The 17,464-nt window shown below is 38.5% G+C and overlaps 2 protein-coding genes across 3 annotated transcripts in view; one reads left to right on the top strand and one right to left on the bottom strand.

Annotated features, from left to right (window-relative positions):
* The window catches only part of TPP2 (tripeptidyl peptidase 2), a 55,923-nt gene extending 52,467 nt beyond the window's left edge, over nt 1–3,456 (top strand). For both annotated transcript variants that reach the window (XM_032678613.1, XM_032678612.1), the window contains one exon: nt 220–3,456. In XM_032678613.1, coding sequence (XP_032534504.1) covers nt 220–309 — 90 coding nt within the window. In that variant the 3' untranslated portion in view covers nt 310–3,456. The remainder of the gene's footprint in view (nt 1–219) is intronic.
* On the bottom strand, nt 1,115–15,812 carry METTL21C (methyltransferase like 21C). Its single transcript, XM_032679237.1, is given in 8 exon segments — nt 1,115–1,878; nt 2,397–2,514; nt 3,991–4,133; nt 5,413–5,564; nt 7,319–7,327; nt 9,257–9,303; nt 9,305–9,361; nt 15,792–15,812. Coding segments are annotated over 8 exon segments (942 nt in total). The 3' UTR covers nt 1,115–1,483.
* Nucleotides 15,813–17,464: the final 1,652 nt, after the last annotated feature.

Genomic DNA, 17,464 nt, shown 5'->3' with positions numbered 1-17,464 from the left:
AAGACTTTTGTGCGTTGAGTTAAAAGACTGTGGATCCTATGGGGGGGGCAGAAGTTTCCCCCTTTCAGGACTTAGGAGTTCAAAGATCACTAGTTCTCCAATCTGTTATCTTTCTATAATTGACATTTTTAGTAAGATTTTGATATCTGTGCAGTGTTTGTTTAGATTTAGATGTTAAAAAGAATGACTCTTTTTTTAATGTCTGCTTTTTGTCTTCAGCTAATGAAGTTGCTTGGATGGACTCATTGTGCAACTTTCACTGAGAATTGGCTTCCTGTCATGTATCCACCTGATTATTGCGTATTCTAGAAAATCAACAGTTGTAAAATTAAAATGATTTTATATGGGGCAGGATAGGAAAAGATAAGTTTGACTTTTTATTCGAACGCATGTTTTCATTACTGGATGCTGATTATTAAATTGTGTGTATTTATCAGTAAAGGCACCTGGGTACAGTTAATACCTGTTAACCTAACTCCTATAATTAGGGAGTTTCCTTATTGTGCATCCCATTGCTGGCAATGGATGTGCCAGAACTGCCAACACCAAGGATTTGGAATCAGGTTGGAAAGACTTACTGCATGCATGTTAGGTTCTGAACTGTTACTTTTAACTGCAAACCTGTAAAAGTTCTGTATTTTTTACGGTAAACTGAATTTTAACATGTTTGATCTTAATTTCAGTTGTATGAAGGCCTTAAAGCTACTTCAAGGGTGGCTAAACTCTTACTTATTAGACGAAAATAATGGAACACGTGTATTGTTTGCAAGAGTTTACATTTAATTTTTTTTAAGAAAAATTCAACCTCTCAAACTGTTACGGTGTTTAACTTTGAATTGCTGATGCATAGGTGCTCTTGTAAATCTTCATTTTGGGGTGATTTCAGACAAACTCAAAAATCTGTGGGAAGCTGAGTATCAAGGACAGACTGATACATGTATAAAAGTGCCAGACAGTTACATCTTGATCGGATATTGTAAAGCTATACATATATGTTTATTAATGTTAAAAGTATAAACCACAGCAGAATAAATTTGCAAAGCTGAAGATCAAAAAAACACTATGTGCACTCTGATACTTTAAAAGATTTTTATAATTAATAAAAATACTGAAGCTAAAAATTGTATTGGTTTCTGGATTAGTACATTAAAAAAAACTTGCTGAAAGAAAACACCTTACAAACAAAAGTTCAGTGCAGCCCAGAAGATCAGTGCTTTTTGTTAAAGCCTTGTTACTGACTACTGCTATGAAAATTGTTCCTTCAGTGAAGGGAAATTGGTCTGTTTGAACAGGTCATATGTATCAACCAGAGACAAATTGCCGTATCCTTTGCCTTGCTAGTTTTTTCAATACTTGCAATGCAAAACTTAAATACAACTGCGACTTTACAAATGTAAATGTGCATAAGGTGCAACATAATCCTGCAAAGCATTCCAAACTGTGAGGTCCTGCCACTAAATCAAGAATAGTGATAGTTTTCTCTTTAATTTTCTCTTACTGTGGCTTTAAGCAACTTGACATTGGATTCTGGAAATTCTGCTAGAATAGTTGTGTTAAATATATTGGAAAGTTTTTCCAAAAATTCATAGTCTGTAGTAAATCTGAATTTATTGGCCCATAGTAATACTGTTCCTGGCTTACAAAAATACACCATTGTTGCTAGCAGGGGATCCAGAGCTGCATGATGGTACACAACATCAGTTGCCAGTATGAAATCATAATGGTAAGTTGATACAGGAAAATCTTCGTTGAGGCCTTCTCCCCACACCAGTTTTCTCACTTCAGGTTTGTGCATATTCATGTTTTGTGTATTTCTTGAAATATTATATGAGAGATTTTCAAGAACTTCAGGCAAATCGGTAGCTGTAACATGAGCTCCTAAAGAAAACATGAATTTGTTTCAATTCACAGAATCATCAAGGTCGGAAGAGACCTTCAAGATCATCTGGTCCAACTGTGAACCCAGCACTACCATAATCACCCCTAAACCATTTCCCCAAGTCCCACATCCAGATGCCTCTTGAAAACTTCAGAGATGGTGACTACACCACCTCCATGGGCAACTTATTCCAATACCTAAACCACTCTACAGTAAAAAAAAATAAACATCTAACTTAAAGGCCATTTCCTCTCATCCTGTCACTTGAAACATGGCAGAATTCATAGATAAGTAGTTAAACATATATAAAACTTTATCTACATAACTTCTCCAGCCTCCCCCTCGCCAGTAACTAGAGTAGTTAACGAAAGAGTTTTTTACAATAATTTTCATTAAAAAAAACCAAACAACCAGTAACGAAGTTTATTTTAATTGTTGTTTCATTTCCTTAAAGTGACAGTGGCAGGACTAAATCATCTTTCACAGAAAATCTAAAAGAAAATACAAATTTACCAACCTAAGATACAGGCCACAATGGAAAGCAAGCCTGTTCCAGCACCAATTTCCAAAACTTTTTTGTCTTTGAGGTTGAATTGTTCTTGATTTGATTCCAGATATTGAGATAAAGCCAGTGCCTAAAATGGTTAACACATATCCGTAAGAGAGTAACAGCTAAGTTGCACAAAAATTCATTAGATGTTTTTATGCAAAGGTGTTGGTTTTTTTAGTACAATGAAAAACTCTGAAGGGTGTAACATAAAAATGTAATATGGAAAGAATTGCAATGTTCTGGTTTTTTATATTAAAAAAATTAAAGCGGTTTATTTTTAATTTACTTTTATGGGATATGGATTTGCTACACATTTCTATGTGAGTCTTCTGACAGCTCAAGATAGGCAGTGGTAAAATGTAAACCATACAGTCAGAACACCAAACGAGATTTAACAATATGTAAAAAGTAATGTTCTGGTTTATGATCATAAATGTTATGCTTTATTATCGCTATTATCAAGTAAATTCAGACTTCAGCAGAGATTTTTGGAAAACCTGTTTTTGTTTCAATTTTTTTTAGCAAAGGAAATATTAAAAATTTGTTATTTACCAACTTGACACTTGTCTTGGTAATCATATAAACTTTAAAAAGGAAACAGCACTGTATGGAAATATTGTTTATCAGGCCTTTGTAAAGATCTTATCAATAGAATATAAAGGGGCTGTTTATAAACAACATAAACTGATGCCAAAGAAACTGTCTTCCCCCTTTTGCTTCTCTTCTTTAGAGTTGTGTTACTATTTTAATTCTTGTGCTTTTCATAATGCAACACTGTCTACTTGCTCTGAGAAAGCTGACAGCTAATAAATCACTAGTCCAATTTGTGCAACCTCTCCATTTTCTTGGATAGTTGTACCGTCTGCATTCTGACACCTGATTAATGTGCGAATTGATGATCGGACATGTCAAAATAAGATACTGTTTCACCCACACTTACGCTTTCTTTCTATTGTTTTGAAATTGTCTGCCATTTTTTTGTGAGCTTTTTAAATAAATGTGGATCTGAAAAATTTTGAAATCCTAATTTTCATGTCTTTATCATTGACCCTCAAAGGCAATTTTCTCGGTCCATGTGAAATTCTGTTTTTAAGAGCAGGGGAAGCAGAGATTGAAGAACTGTTTGCAAGTGTGGTTTTCTATACTGCGATGGAGCTGTTCCAGCCTGTTCTTTAAAAGAAGCATGTTTAATTGTTATAACCTCCTTTATTTAATCTCTCACAATTTTCTTTTTCAGCCTCCTTTTTTGTACTGCTGATTGCTTACCTCCTAGCAGTGACTGATTGGAAACATGAAGGAAGCTGAATGCTTCTTCTTGAGTTCCCTTTCTGAATTTTTTTCAACGCCTGCATCCAATTTACAAATGCTTAAATGCCATAGTCCTTTTGGTGTGAACGGGCAAATTACCCTAAGGCAGAGCTTTCTGCTGAAGGTCTTTGTCCTGCGTAGGGAAACCTCCGTTGTCGGAAGTATCATCTAAGAAAGCTTCCTTAATGTTTGTGTGCTGCTGTCATGGTTTACTCTTGTGTCCTGTCAGCTTTCTGCCGTGTCATGCACTTACCCCCGGCCACACCACGGCTCCAAAGTGTTCTATGGACTCCTGAATGATGATCCGGTGGCCAACATATGTATAGTGCTCTTTATCGAAGTAGTGCGAAACTCTAGGAACCCAGTTCTGCAGTATTTTGAGAGTTACTGGTGAGCCTGTCAGAGAAAAGTTGAAATTGGTGTCTTTATATGCAACTTGGTAAAAAGTGTCTTGCAAAAATAGTGTGTGGGCACACAGACTAGAAAGCTGTCAGGCCATTGGCCTTGAATTTCAGAATCATTAAGGTTGGGAAAGATCTGGAAGATTGTTGAATCTAACCCTTAACCAACCCAGCAGCTCTGTGTTCATCACTAAAACATGTTCACAAGTGCCACATCTACACATCTTTTAAACGCTTCTGGGGATGGTGATTTGATCACTTCCCTGGGCAGCCTGTTCCACTGCCTGACCACCCTTTCAGTGAAGACTAGCTACTGTCCAAAAGCAGACACTCTGGCTGACCAGGTAGTGAAAGAAACAATGGTCATTTCCTGCCATTCTGAGTGTTCACGTGGGCAATCTGCTAATTACAGCTAGAAGACTTTCAGGACCAAGTTACCTTGTATTTTGGGGTAAGATAGTTCATATTGAGTATGAAGATAGTATGTAGGTGTTTGTGCTGTAGATTTCATTTGTGGGGTCAACAGCTCTAGAACATCAAGTGTCTTTAAATAAGAAGTGTTTCGAATTTACCTCTTTCATTGAAGAAAACCTAACTCTTTTTAGTGGTTGTTTTTTAAGCATCCTTCCACAGAAGGAGAGTTGTAAGATGCTCTTTAAGTATGTGTTGACATACAGCGTGGTTCAGCAAGTCAGTACTATGGCAGTGCTAGTGTGTCTCATCATAGCAAGCAGGCTCACGGGTGAGGCTTTTCAGAAGAGCTGTGCCGAACTGTTCCATCTGATCTCACTGAAAACAAGGACACCGATCTGAATGACTGTACTGTTGCTGGAAGCCTGTTAGCAGGATATGCATAGAATTAACCTTAACTGCGAAGAAACAGTTTGCTCTGGCTAGCATGGATTTTAGTTGTTGTCTGCCAGGAATCCTTGGTAGCTGTTGGAGCAGTTTAGCCTGTTGAAATCTGTAATACCACAGCTTCAACAGTGCCAGCCCAATTAATGCGTATTATAATCACATCTCTGATTGTAAATGACAATTCTTAGATGTCCAAGTAAAATTCAGAGACCTTTTTAAATATACATCTGAATTATGGAGATATTCATTTTTTGTAGATTTTATCTGATAATATATGCAAACATAAGGAGAAATGGGAAAATTGGATGTCAAAAGGAAAAGTGACATGGTGACATCTACTATTTGAAGACTGACAAAAATCAAAATATGAGCTGCTAGCATGCCATAGCAATTGCAGAATTTAAATGGGATTAAACCTGTGTTGGATTCTGCATGCATGGAGCTGCAAGTGCAGTTTTCAGAGTCACACTGCTCTTCACAGGTTTCTTCTTCCTCAGATGGGCAGTCCATTGCTCTTTGAATTTTGTTGGGGAATGATGGCTGCTGTGCAGAGATCATAGCAGAAGAGCTGAAACAGAAGGGGAAAACTAATGTAAAATCTTACAGGCACTCTCTTTGTATGAGACATGACTGGAAGAAGACATGAGTAGTTTGGGTGGACTTTGGTGGCCTTTTGGGGTTTTTTTCAGTGATGGGTTGAAGGGACAGGATGACATGTGACATTCTCACTCCACTGAGTGTTATGACCACTTTCTGATAATGCAGTAATGCTGTCAGAATTTTTATTTTATCACATTTATCATATTTATTACTGTGTTTATTTTAACATTTATACAGAATCTTAGCATTATGTCACTGAATTGATGCCACTAATAAGTCTGAAAATTGAGCTACATTTATCAGTTGAAGCAATAACTGAGAAAGATAACTGTCTTTTAACATCTATGACTTTTAATCTGTGCAATTTACTGGTTTCCAAAAAACTTGGGACTTGGCATTCCTGAGATAAAACTGTTTCATTTGCTGCAGCCAGTGCTCTTGATTTTGTCTCTTTGCATCCAGTTGCCTTCTCTTCCCTGCCTTTTCTTGCAGAACAGCTTAATGAATTACTCTGAAATGTAGTGAACTGCAGGGTATGCAGATAGCAGTCAGGAAATCATTGCAGTGAGCAGTTCGAATCCATAAGGCTTTTTGGAGAATTGTGTGTGTTGTGAATGATTGTGCATCCTCAGTGTACAGGGCAGCACCCAGCCTAAAAAGGAACTGATTGATACCAACTAACATCAATAAAAGCAGGAATAGGACTGGATCTAAATTTGCCTGGGGAGTAATATGTCAGTGACACTTCTTGCTTGACTAGAAATTTATTCAATGAAGCACGAGCATATATCTGTGTGTAGATACATAGATAAATAGATAAGGTATACACACACAGTAAAGAGCGAAAAAATGGTTCATAACCTGCTCTGGCCAGAGGCTGTACGAGCTCACCCTTCCCACATAACCTGACAGCTGGAGCGAGCTATGTTTTTATCCATGATGAAAACATTTATCCATTCTGCTCATTCTTGAGACTGCATATTTGCTCTCTCCAGCCACAGGCACTGCAGACTAAGTGTTGTATAATTTGGGTTGCATCATACTGCAGGAGGTTGTTGTGGTTATCCTGACCAGAAGGGGTGAATGTTTGGCAGCGACCAAGAAGTTCAGCAATGGCTGCAGGTAGTTTTTTAAGGAGCAGAGTGCCTGCTGACTTGTGTGAGTTGTTTATTTGCACATGATATTGACACTATTGCAGTTTTACTGATACCTGATATATTCCTTATTGCTGCTCTTTTTATTCACAAGGATGGGATTTAGGTTCTAATTCCTCTGACACTGCATTTGCTCAGTCTTGACAGCAATTTTGTACTGTTTCAGAAAAGAGTGCTTTAAAGGAAATTGATTTCTGCAGATTTTGATTTTCTTTTCTTCAGAGGCCCTCCATCTGGCTAGTAACAAGTTCTGGCTGTGCACTTTTTGCATGTGATTTCAGATGTGATGACAGTATTTAAGAGGCTGAAGTTAATGCTGCAGTTACGGCATTCCCTGATGAGTGAATTCATCCATGTTCACAGGTCACACATGGCACTGTGCCTCCTTCCAACAACAATGGTTTCTCATGTAATCAAAAGTAGACTCCTAGTTTTCAGCAATGCCTCCTTCATGCCTTGAGCTAGAATAAAATCTGGTCATGTTTTAATGTTTTAGGAAATGTCTGTGAAAAATAAGACTTGGGCAATTGGGAAGGTACATAATGAAACAAGAAGAATCTGTCAGAACTGGTGATGGCTAAAGCCAGAAAACAGTTGGTTAAAGACCCAGTCTTCTTAACATTTCATGCTAAACATGCAGAGCACTACATTGTCATATTCGGGGAGTTTGGGATGAGTGTTTTATTTGTTTGTTTTGGTGGGTTTTTTTGTAAGGGTCTTGTAGCATGAAATTTGTGCTATATAAATGAAAAAACCAATCCTGAAATTAAACAGCAGGAGGAACCTTTATCTTGTCCAGTACTTTTCTATGTATAAAACCAGAAGGGCTTGTTTAATGAGTAAACTGTAATTTGTCAGTCCGGGTAGAAAGTGATCCCTCTGTATTTTTTTCCTTCCTTGAATGAGTCCTTACTGCAACAGGTCACAATTTCAGTTAGCTGTGGGTAGTGGTGAATTCCAGAAAACAGTTTGAAAACATGCTTAATAAATACAAGTTTGTTGATAAACACTAGGCACTCTGTATTTGTATGTCATCTAACACACTGGGCTCTGGTTTATCACTGGGGCTTCAAGATGCTATATTAATATCTTGTCATAGGTATAGCTTTTGCTAAACAGAAAGAAGTTTATATGTGTGTGTGTGTATATATATATATATATACACACATTCTATTGCCATAATTATTATGTTATATATTTCATAGGAGTTAAAAGTAAGACTTGTCTTTTTAGCTACAAACTACAGGACAGCTTTAGTCATATGAATTCAAGAATTCAAGCATATTAGTGTCTTGGCCTTATTGATGCACAGCTTTATCATTTTAAGTGGCAAACTACCTGAAGACTACAGGCACAAGTGAGTATTGAGAAGCTATTTGCAAATAGGTGGTTGCATTTTTTACACCCCCTATATGTAATATGGTCGAGTTGTTGATGTGCTTCTAGAATTCTAAAAAATATTTCTTACTATTTTGACATTTTTCTGTTCCATATTTTACTGAAAACTATATATCTCTAAAAGAATTTTGATTTAATAATGTTGCAAGTAAAATCTGTTCCCTTTGAAAGTGTTGGCTTTTTCTGAATGTGAGCAGCCAGTTTTTTTCCAAATTGATCCTATTGGGAAACAATCATCTAAATTTTTTCAGAGTTTTAAGACCAGCATTGACTTCAGTAATAGCCTTAAGCTGTTGTGAACAAAACTTACAAAATCACATTTGATTTCTTCAAAACCTAAGGAAGAAAGAATAATTCATAAAATTATATCTATTTGACAATACCACATAGAATTAACAAGGTAATTAAACATTTAAGGGCAAATTGTAAGATGATGATAAACCTTAAGGTAACAGTTTATCTCCTATAATAATAAACTTTGTGCCTCTTAAACTGTTGAAATCCATTGCTCAGAAAGAGCTTTTCAAATCTAGCTATGTGGCAAAAAAAAAAAAAAAGTAGATTCTTGAGTGGTAATGTAAACACAATTCTGCTGAAATGTGATTCTCTCATCTCTACACAAAGTTGCACAGTGTACTCCGGTTTAGTCTGAAGTATTTGGGCAAAAGCCAATTTCATTTGCTCACATGGGAAATGTAATTACAGTGTGTTCTTTGCAAGACAGGGCTTAACCATAGACTCTTACCACACAGTAACATCTCTGTTTCTTAAGGTTCATGCAATTTTCTCATGTTATCATGCATTACATTAAAAAAAAATCAATATAAATGCTAGGAAATAAAGAAAATGTCAATGCTAGGAATATCAATATAAGAAACTTATATGATATTTGAATCCACAAGGTAAATGGACCCAAATACTGAAAACCAGCAGTGACAGTCAATCCTCACAAAATAGAAAGGGTTAGGAAAGCTGGATTCTGTTGACAAACAGAGCTGACCTGAAATACAAGAATTCAGGCAAAGGTAATTCTGTTGTTAGTTAACAGAGGACACAAAGGCATGCCAGATGAGGTTAGCTGAGCAGCTGTGTGGGTACCTGATGTGACAGGGCACGGGAAGTTTCCTGTGGGTGGATACATGCTCCAGAGGTTTTTTATACAGGCGTGCACCTGAAAAGAATAACTCTCCTCTCTGGCCAGTCGGATTGCAGGCTATTTAGAGTAACATTACCAGGCAACGCTCAAAGAACTGACTATGTTACACTAAACTGTTCCACATTTGCAGTACAAAATGAAAACTCTTTTAGACTTTGAAGTCCCAAGCATACTAACCTTCAGAAATAAAATTTCAGTTTCCTCCAACCTCTTGTTCTGTTTTTGCAGATGGAGTGTTCCCTGTGTTTGCCCTAGGTCAGCAGAGCTGAACCAAGCAAGCAACTTATTGTGGACAAACTGGAGCATAAATAACGTGTGGCCACTTGGCAGCAGCCCGAGTGCAGAGTAAAGTTTGTGAAGCTCCTACTGCCAGGAAAAGGTCAAGTCTTACTTGCCCTGCTGAGTGTCTGGCTGGGGAAGCTCTGGGTACCCTCCCCTGTCCTGAGTCACAGAGGGTATGGGGAACTGACATTCCTAAGGAAATAACAACTTTCCCACTGTCTTTAGTGCAGGTCATAACCATAGGAGATACTATATCCACTGAAAGAGAGTGTGCAAACCTGAAAATACCAATTTCATCAGAAAATCTTGCAGTTGCTTTTTTTTAAAACAGGTGGATGTTGTAGATGTTGAAGATAAACCAAATGTGTATTCCTTTCATGGTTCAAGAATATGAGAGACTTATATGCATTTGTTCCTTTGCTGCCCTTCTGCCCTCCTTTCTCCTTCTTGGAAAAGTTTCTGTGGAAAGAAATTTAACTAGAAGACAGAAAAATTTAAAAGCAACTTTGAATGTCATAAAGCTAGAAAACAACCCCTGGCTAATTAATGAACAACTGAAGGCTGGCAATAGAAATGGGGGAGGTGGGAGGAAATGTAGATTTTTAACTCAATTTATAGGCATCTGCATTTTTGGATGAAGAGCTTTTGAATTCGGGTAATGCTCTCCTGAAAAGTGGCAAAGGGAAAAAATGAACCTTTCCTGTCACTGTGGCTGTTTCACATTAGCATTAGCTGCTGTTTCTAGTAGTCACACCAAGTATAGGAGACACACATTCAGATGTTCACCAGTTTATTTCCTCTGAAAGTTTATAGTTAAAAGATACTTTTTAAATTTATACTTGGGAGCTAGTATTAAGATATTAACTGTATTAAGTTGATATAAACATTGCCTTTCACAGACCTGCCTGACTTTACAAGTACTGCAAATGAGTGGTCCCGAGCCACATCCTGTTATTGCAAATAAAGGAGCAAATATACTGCTGTTGGAATGACTGCCATAGCTTTTGTTAAGATGTGGTTCTTTTTAACAGGCATGTTCCCACTGTCATATTTATTGTATTTGTCACCAGGGGTGAATGTAGCTCAGATTGGTGCTGCTGTCAAAGTTCTGTCCTAAGCTTTGGCAATGGGATTGATGCTGGACATAAACAGTTTATTTTTTAAATTAAATCAGAGGAACTGGCTTACTCTGTGTTATATCTCTTTTAAAAAGGATGCCAACTGTATGGACAGTGTTACAGCTTATGACTGATGCAGGCATGGCTTAATTTCTTGTTTATAACTGATAAAGGAATCAACACTAATGCTCTGAAATGTAGTTGACAAAGATTTACTATGTAATTTCTATAAATACTTCTTGTTCTACACTCTATCTTCAAGCACTTCTTTAACATTGAAAATGTGTGTTGTCTGGAGGGGTAGCCCCATGGAATTAAAATTTCTCCTGAGTTCCATGAATAGTAAGGCTGAGGAGGGTACAGCTTCTCAGTTCTATGTGTGAAAGAGTGATTTTCAATTATTAACTCAACATCAAATTCCACAAAGTTCTGGATTATTCAATTGGCTTTTCTGTTTCTCAAAGCACTCATGGGAATTTTGCCATTGGTGGAAGACAAAATTAGACCATTGGTGGAAGACAAAATGCAACAGGCTGAAAAATGCAATGAAGTAAAGCAAACTTCAAATATTTTTAGAATGTATTCATTTTTAGTATGAATTGTGTAGCTTGGGTAGGTTTGGGGGGGGTTAAGCCCGCTTATATGAAACCTAATAGTGTAGATAGTGTACAGGCAGAGTAAAACTATACTCATATTATTGGATTATAGATTACAGTGATTTAAATTTAAAACAAATTTAAAAGTTTCTGTGCTGTTAAAGGTAACAAGTTCAATGTAAAATAATGTAAAATTGTTAAAAATTCAGTTAGAAAAATTGCGAGAGAGAGGTAGGAAAATGTTATGGTCATTTAACCCATCAGGAGCAAGAAACCTGCCAGATTTGTACCAAAAGAAGGCAGGGTTAAACCAGAAAAGTTAAAAGATGTACTTGTCAATGAATTTAATAGTAGCAGAGCACCAGGATCAGATGGTAGTTACCCAGAACTCTGCAGTAAAGTTACCAGCTCTGAACCAGAGCATGGTGCCTGCATCTGAAAGTAGGCTTGATATCAAAGCACAGGAAATTATACAAATGTGAGGTGTACATCTAAGGGGGTTTTGGATGGATCTAGGGAACATGGAGCGAGTGAGTCTGACATCTGTGTTAGGGAAACTGAGAAGAACGGCAGTGTTGGTGTTAGCTGATAAGTAATAGGCATAGGATGGGAAAGGAAGAAGGTTTTATATGTTCTTTGACAGTGTCTACCAACATGTAGTTCAGGGTCCTCCAGTTTACAGCATATGTGAATTTCCACAACCTTTTCAAAGGTCAGTAACTTAAGATCTTTACAGGAATTGAGCTTTGCTTGGATAAGGAGTCATTATGCTTTTTTTAAATAATTTGTTAACAGCAAGAAGGCAATAAATGATCAGGTTTACAATGACCAGGAGCAGCTGTGCTGCTGAGTGTATTCCTAAGAGTTAATGGGAAATGTAGAAAATAATGTAATGACAATAATGTAGAATTATTCAAGACAGTGAAAACAAAAATAAGCTGCAGAGTTCTGAAAGGGTCTCTTGACATGTTATGAGAGGTGATAATATGATAAATGAAATTCAGTGTTGACAAGTATAACATAATACACAGAGACAGCCTCTAACCACCTGGGAAAGAGATCTTAATGGCACCAGAGACAGCTATGGAAAAATACCTCTGCAAAACCACATTGTAATCAAAAACATAAAGAGATTTTTGCAATTATAAGGAAAAAAACAAGCAAACCAGGAACCAAAAAACAATGGAAAAGGAACATTGTTTTTTCCACTCTAGAAATTGTCTCATGTGCTCAGTGTGTGCCTCAAGTCCTTGATTAAAACATTCAGGGTCCTGAATCCTGCAGAATTTGCTGAAGTGGGTGACCTGGCAAATGACTGGTGAAGAATGACAAACTCACAGCTCTAGAGTATATTCTCCTCATCCTTATTGCTGGAGGCATCTGCTGGACTTTTCTGGATGTGGAAAGCAGGTTTGCATTCTCCAACTCACAGGGACTTCTTAACTGCAGTTGGCAGCCAGCTAAATGTCTACGGCACTGTCTTGACATTACCTGTGCAGTTTGTTCAAGTACAAACAACTAAGGGAAACTTCCTGGTCAGTGTCTATGACAGGCCCCTGATCAAGGCAACCCTACTGATGAAGCCTTTTTGCTCCAGCTGTAGGAGGCATCGAGCTCACAAGCAGAAAAGTGCTTCCCACTGTTAGCAAAGATCAGGTTCATGACCACCTGAGGAACCTGATTGTGCATAAGTCTATGGGACCCCAGGAGGTACATCCCAGAGTCTGAGGGAATTGGCTGCTATAGTTGCCAAGCCTCTCTCCATGACATTTGAAAAGTCAGGTGAAGTCCCAGGTGACTAGAAGAAGTGAAACGTTGAACCCACCTTTAAAAAGGGTAGGAAGAAGGACCCTGGGAGCTACTAACCTGTCAGCCTCACCTCTGTGCCTGAGAAGATCATAGAGCAGATCCTTCTAGAAGGTATGATAAGTCCTGTGGAGAACAGGGAGGTGATTCGGGATAGCATGGCTTCACCAAGGGCAAGTCCTGCCTGACCAACCTGGTGGCTTTCTGTGATGGAGCAGCTACATCAGTGGACAAGGGAAGGGCTATGGATGTCATTAATCTGAATTTCTGTAAAACATTTGACATGGTCCCCCATAATATCCTTTTCTCTGAACTGGCGAGAGATGGATTTGATGAGTGAACTCTTTGGTGGATTAGGAATTGGTTGGATGGTCATATCCAGAGGGGAATGGTAAATGGCTCAGTGTCCAAATGGACATTAGTGGTGTCCCTCAGGGGTCCAAACTGGGATCAGTGTTACTTAATATCTTCATCAATGACACAGATAAAGGGATCAAGTGAACCCTCAGCAAATTTGCAGATGACATCAAGCTGAGTGGTGCAGTTGACACACCTGAAGCCCTCCAGAGGGACTTGGATAAGCTCAAGAAGTGGGCTTGTGGGAATCTCATGAGGTCTAACAACACCAAGTCCAAGGTGCTGCACCTGGGTTGGGGCAACTCCTAGTGTCAATACAGGCTGGGGGTGAACAGATTCCCATCCCTGGAAACATTCAAGGTCAGGTTGGACAGGCCTCTGATCAACCTGATACAGTAAAAGATGTCCCTGCTCACTGCAGGGAGGATTGCACTAGATGACCTTTAAAGGTCACTTCCAACACAAACCATTCTATGATCTTTGGTGTTTGGCATTTTCTTATCCTATTCCTTTATGGCTCTGGAATGACTCCTCAGCTTGAAGTCGCTAATACCCAAAGTTAATTGTGGTGGCCCTCCCAAACAAGGGCAGCCAAAGGTGAAGGATAACACTGAACACTGAATATGATCCTCAAACCACACACGCTGTTTTCATTGTTTTTAAAATAAGAAGTCCTTTCTTCTTGGTAGAGACCTCATTTTGCTCGCCTAGCTGAGGTAACTCAAGGATGGTGACTCAACCACTTCCCTGGGCAGTCTGTTCCAGTGCTTTACAGAAACCTTTTTATTTTTTTTTTCTTTAATTGATTTAATGTTTCATGTTAAGTTAATCAGGCCTAAGCTTATTTTCACATACGATCAGATGACACACATCTCAAAGAAGGCAACAAAGCAGGTAACTCTGGAAACAAGTTGTCTAGAGAAGCTGTGGACGTCCCATCCCTGAAAGTGTTCAAGGTCAGGCTGGATGGGGCCCTAAGAAACCTGGTCTAGTTGAAGATGTCCCTGCCCAGGGCAGGGGATTTGGAACTAGGTGATCTTTGGGTCCATTCGAACCCAAACCATTCTGTGATTCTAAGTATTTATTTAAAATCGTGGGGCTACGTAGGAGATCTTCATGTTCAGGAGCATGGAAGAATGAAGAAATGCTCCAAGATTTTATGCTAAGAAGAGTGACACCAGGCTGTGCCCACCTTGCCAGTGGCTCCTGACTGCTGTTAGCTGCGTATTGTGCATTTAATGCCTGCTCTCTCCTTCCCTGGCAGTGCAAGTGCTGCAGCTCAGTAGAAAAGCTGTTGGGGAAACCCCACCAGTGCTGCATCACCTGGGCTCATCACAAGAGCCAAGATGGTGAGGAATGGGACTCTAAATGAATGTTTATTTCCATCATCTAACTATCCTCTGTGATTTAGGCTGTTCTGGATTAAGCTAAAGAGCCTTATTCCTGTGAGAATACATGTGTTCTGTACTTCCTGTGTCCATCTATGTGATCTGTTGAACAAGAGCTCTTCCTGTCTTGCAAAAAAGCAAGGGGACAGGTGAGTCAAAACTTGGCTTTGGGTGGTCTGAGCACCTTCACTTGTCTTTAAGTGAACAGCCCTGGAATATTACTTAAGCACAAACTCTAATACCAGAATTAACAGATTGGGGTCATTTTTAATTGCTAATTTCCTTCTTGAGGTTTTTGTCCAGCTTCTGTATGTGCCTCTTATCATGGCAAAGACCTGTTAGATAAAAGAAAACAGGTAATTTAGATGCCATGCATTTGCACGAGGAGATTGGCGAGAGAGGTACAACTGTAAAGGGAAGTCAGAAGTGGAACACAGAGGCACAACATCTGGTACTGCTGCATGTGAAAAGTGCATTTGAATGCATGAAGCCACAGGCAAATCAGATCCTTTGCCCTCATTTTCACATATTGACACTAGAGACAATATAACTAAAATCTAGGGATTGTTTTTTTGCAGCGGATTAACTCCTGTCTTATTATAAAGTCACACACTTCCGCTTCCCTCAGCAATGAGTTTTGGGGGTGTCTTCAAGCCTTCTGTAGTTAGTTTTTCAAAATCTGAAGCTGTTTGCCTTCGAGGGATTGCTTTAGTTTGGGTTTCCTCATTAATCCTGGTTCTCCTCTGTTTTAAATAGGGACAGGTTTTTCACTTGGTGCTACCTCTTTCTCATCTGCTTATTCATCCCACCTGTTTGGAGAGCCGCTACTCCCTCAGAAGTCGCTAAAGCTGAACTTTCATTTGAACTCTCTCAAACTTGGGAAGAATTTTAGGTCTTCGCTGAGGATCCCTCTCTACCCTGCCATGGGGTGTTGTCTTACCTCCTGTGGTCCCTTTGCCATCTCTCAGCTGGTTGTTTAGAGAAGGACTCAATGCCACCTTCTATTTTTTCTTTGTGGCAAGGAAAGAGATCTTGACCTAATTCTATGTGGCTTTTTATAGAGCAAAGAGTGTGATGATCTTAATATACTGAACTGGAAGTTTTACAGCTGGGGCTCCCTTTACTTGGTCTGTTTGGGCCTGGTTACTATATACACAAATGAGGGACCAGCTTAAGCTGACTGTGTCAAGAATGAGCACAGCGTTTGCTTGGCTACAGTTACTACCATTAATAATGTCAGGGCTTTTTTAACATCTTGCCTTTCTGTTTTTGTAGAATTGTTTGGTTTTGTTTGATTTGGGGTTTTTTTGAGGGGGACATTTAGTTATCCCCTATTGTAATAATATTTGCCAAGCAATAAACTCTTCAAGTTCTTATTCAGGTAAAGCTGCTGAAACCAGGCAGTTTTGTCATGACAAGGGATGATTAAATGGCTGAATAACAAGAATGCAGGTTCTGATTAGTGGTATCCCACTGAAGAGTCTCCTTGCTTCTCTTCCAGTTGTGAAAAATGTGGTGTTTCTCTAGAAGGAACATAAAAATGTATTTAAAGTCATTTCAAATGAACGACTAATGAGTAGCTCAAGCAATATTACAATGAATCAATTTGTTTTGCAAGAGGAATTAAGTATTCAGAAATCAGTTTTGCAGACTAATATTATAAGTAACTTGACCTTATTAAAAAAAATTAGATGGAAGAGTCTCTATTGACTTAGAATTCTAGAATCATTAAGGTTGGAAAAGACCTCGAAGATTGAGTCCAACTGTTAACCCAGCACTGCCATGCCCACCACTAAACCATATAGTTTTTAACAAACCTAGGCTTGTATGAGCTTAACTGTACAGATACAAAGGGTAATACAAAATCTGTTTCCTTAACTATTGTGTGTGCAAATCAAAAAATCTAATGCAAATCAAGGTAGCTCTGTGCCTGAATTAGTCAACAGACTCTTGATGACATTGAAACCATAGCTGAAATGTCAGATGGTGACCATAAGGTAGATTTCTATGTCGCTGGAGTCAGTGGGGGTTTTTTGCCTTGGATCGCAAAAAATATATATTTCATATTTTTTGCAAGTTTATCTGTAGCAAGGCTCATATATTTAGCATTGTAGGATTTTTTATTTTTCTGATTTCTTTTCTCTCTTCTCCCCTTTTTTTCCATTTACAGAATGAGTTTGGGTGTGAAAGAGCTAGGCTTGAAGCCTCCAGTTTCACTCGGATTTAATCAACATCTGTGTGCTGCAGTGTGCAATAAGTCTGAAAGCTCAGCAGGTTTGTGTAAGTGAGAACTGCAGAATTTAATCCTGAGTCACTAGTAATATTTATTTTTAAAGAATCTATTTAGCTCCAACATCTATCATCACAACTTTTCAACATCTTTTCAACTGCTGTCCAGATCTTACTGTGCACCTGCTTCACAGGCAAACCTGTGCTGTCCATCTCTTAAGTAGGACTAGGATGCTGATTTGGCTCTATAGAAGTTTAAAAGGATTGCAGTCTGGATATTTAACAGACAGCTTCAGTCAGAAGTTGTCATAAAGCCCTTCCTAGCTCACTAAAAAGGGATCCGCTGGCAATGTACCCATCATGATATCTTTAGGACATCAAGAT

Source organism: Chiroxiphia lanceolata, chromosome 2 (genome assembly GCF_009829145.1).
Source record: "Chiroxiphia lanceolata isolate bChiLan1 chromosome 2, bChiLan1.pri, whole genome shotgun sequence".
Lineage (NCBI taxonomy): Eukaryota > Metazoa > Chordata > Aves > Passeriformes > Pipridae > Chiroxiphia > Chiroxiphia lanceolata.
This window is presented reverse-complemented; position numbering and strand designations above follow the sequence as displayed.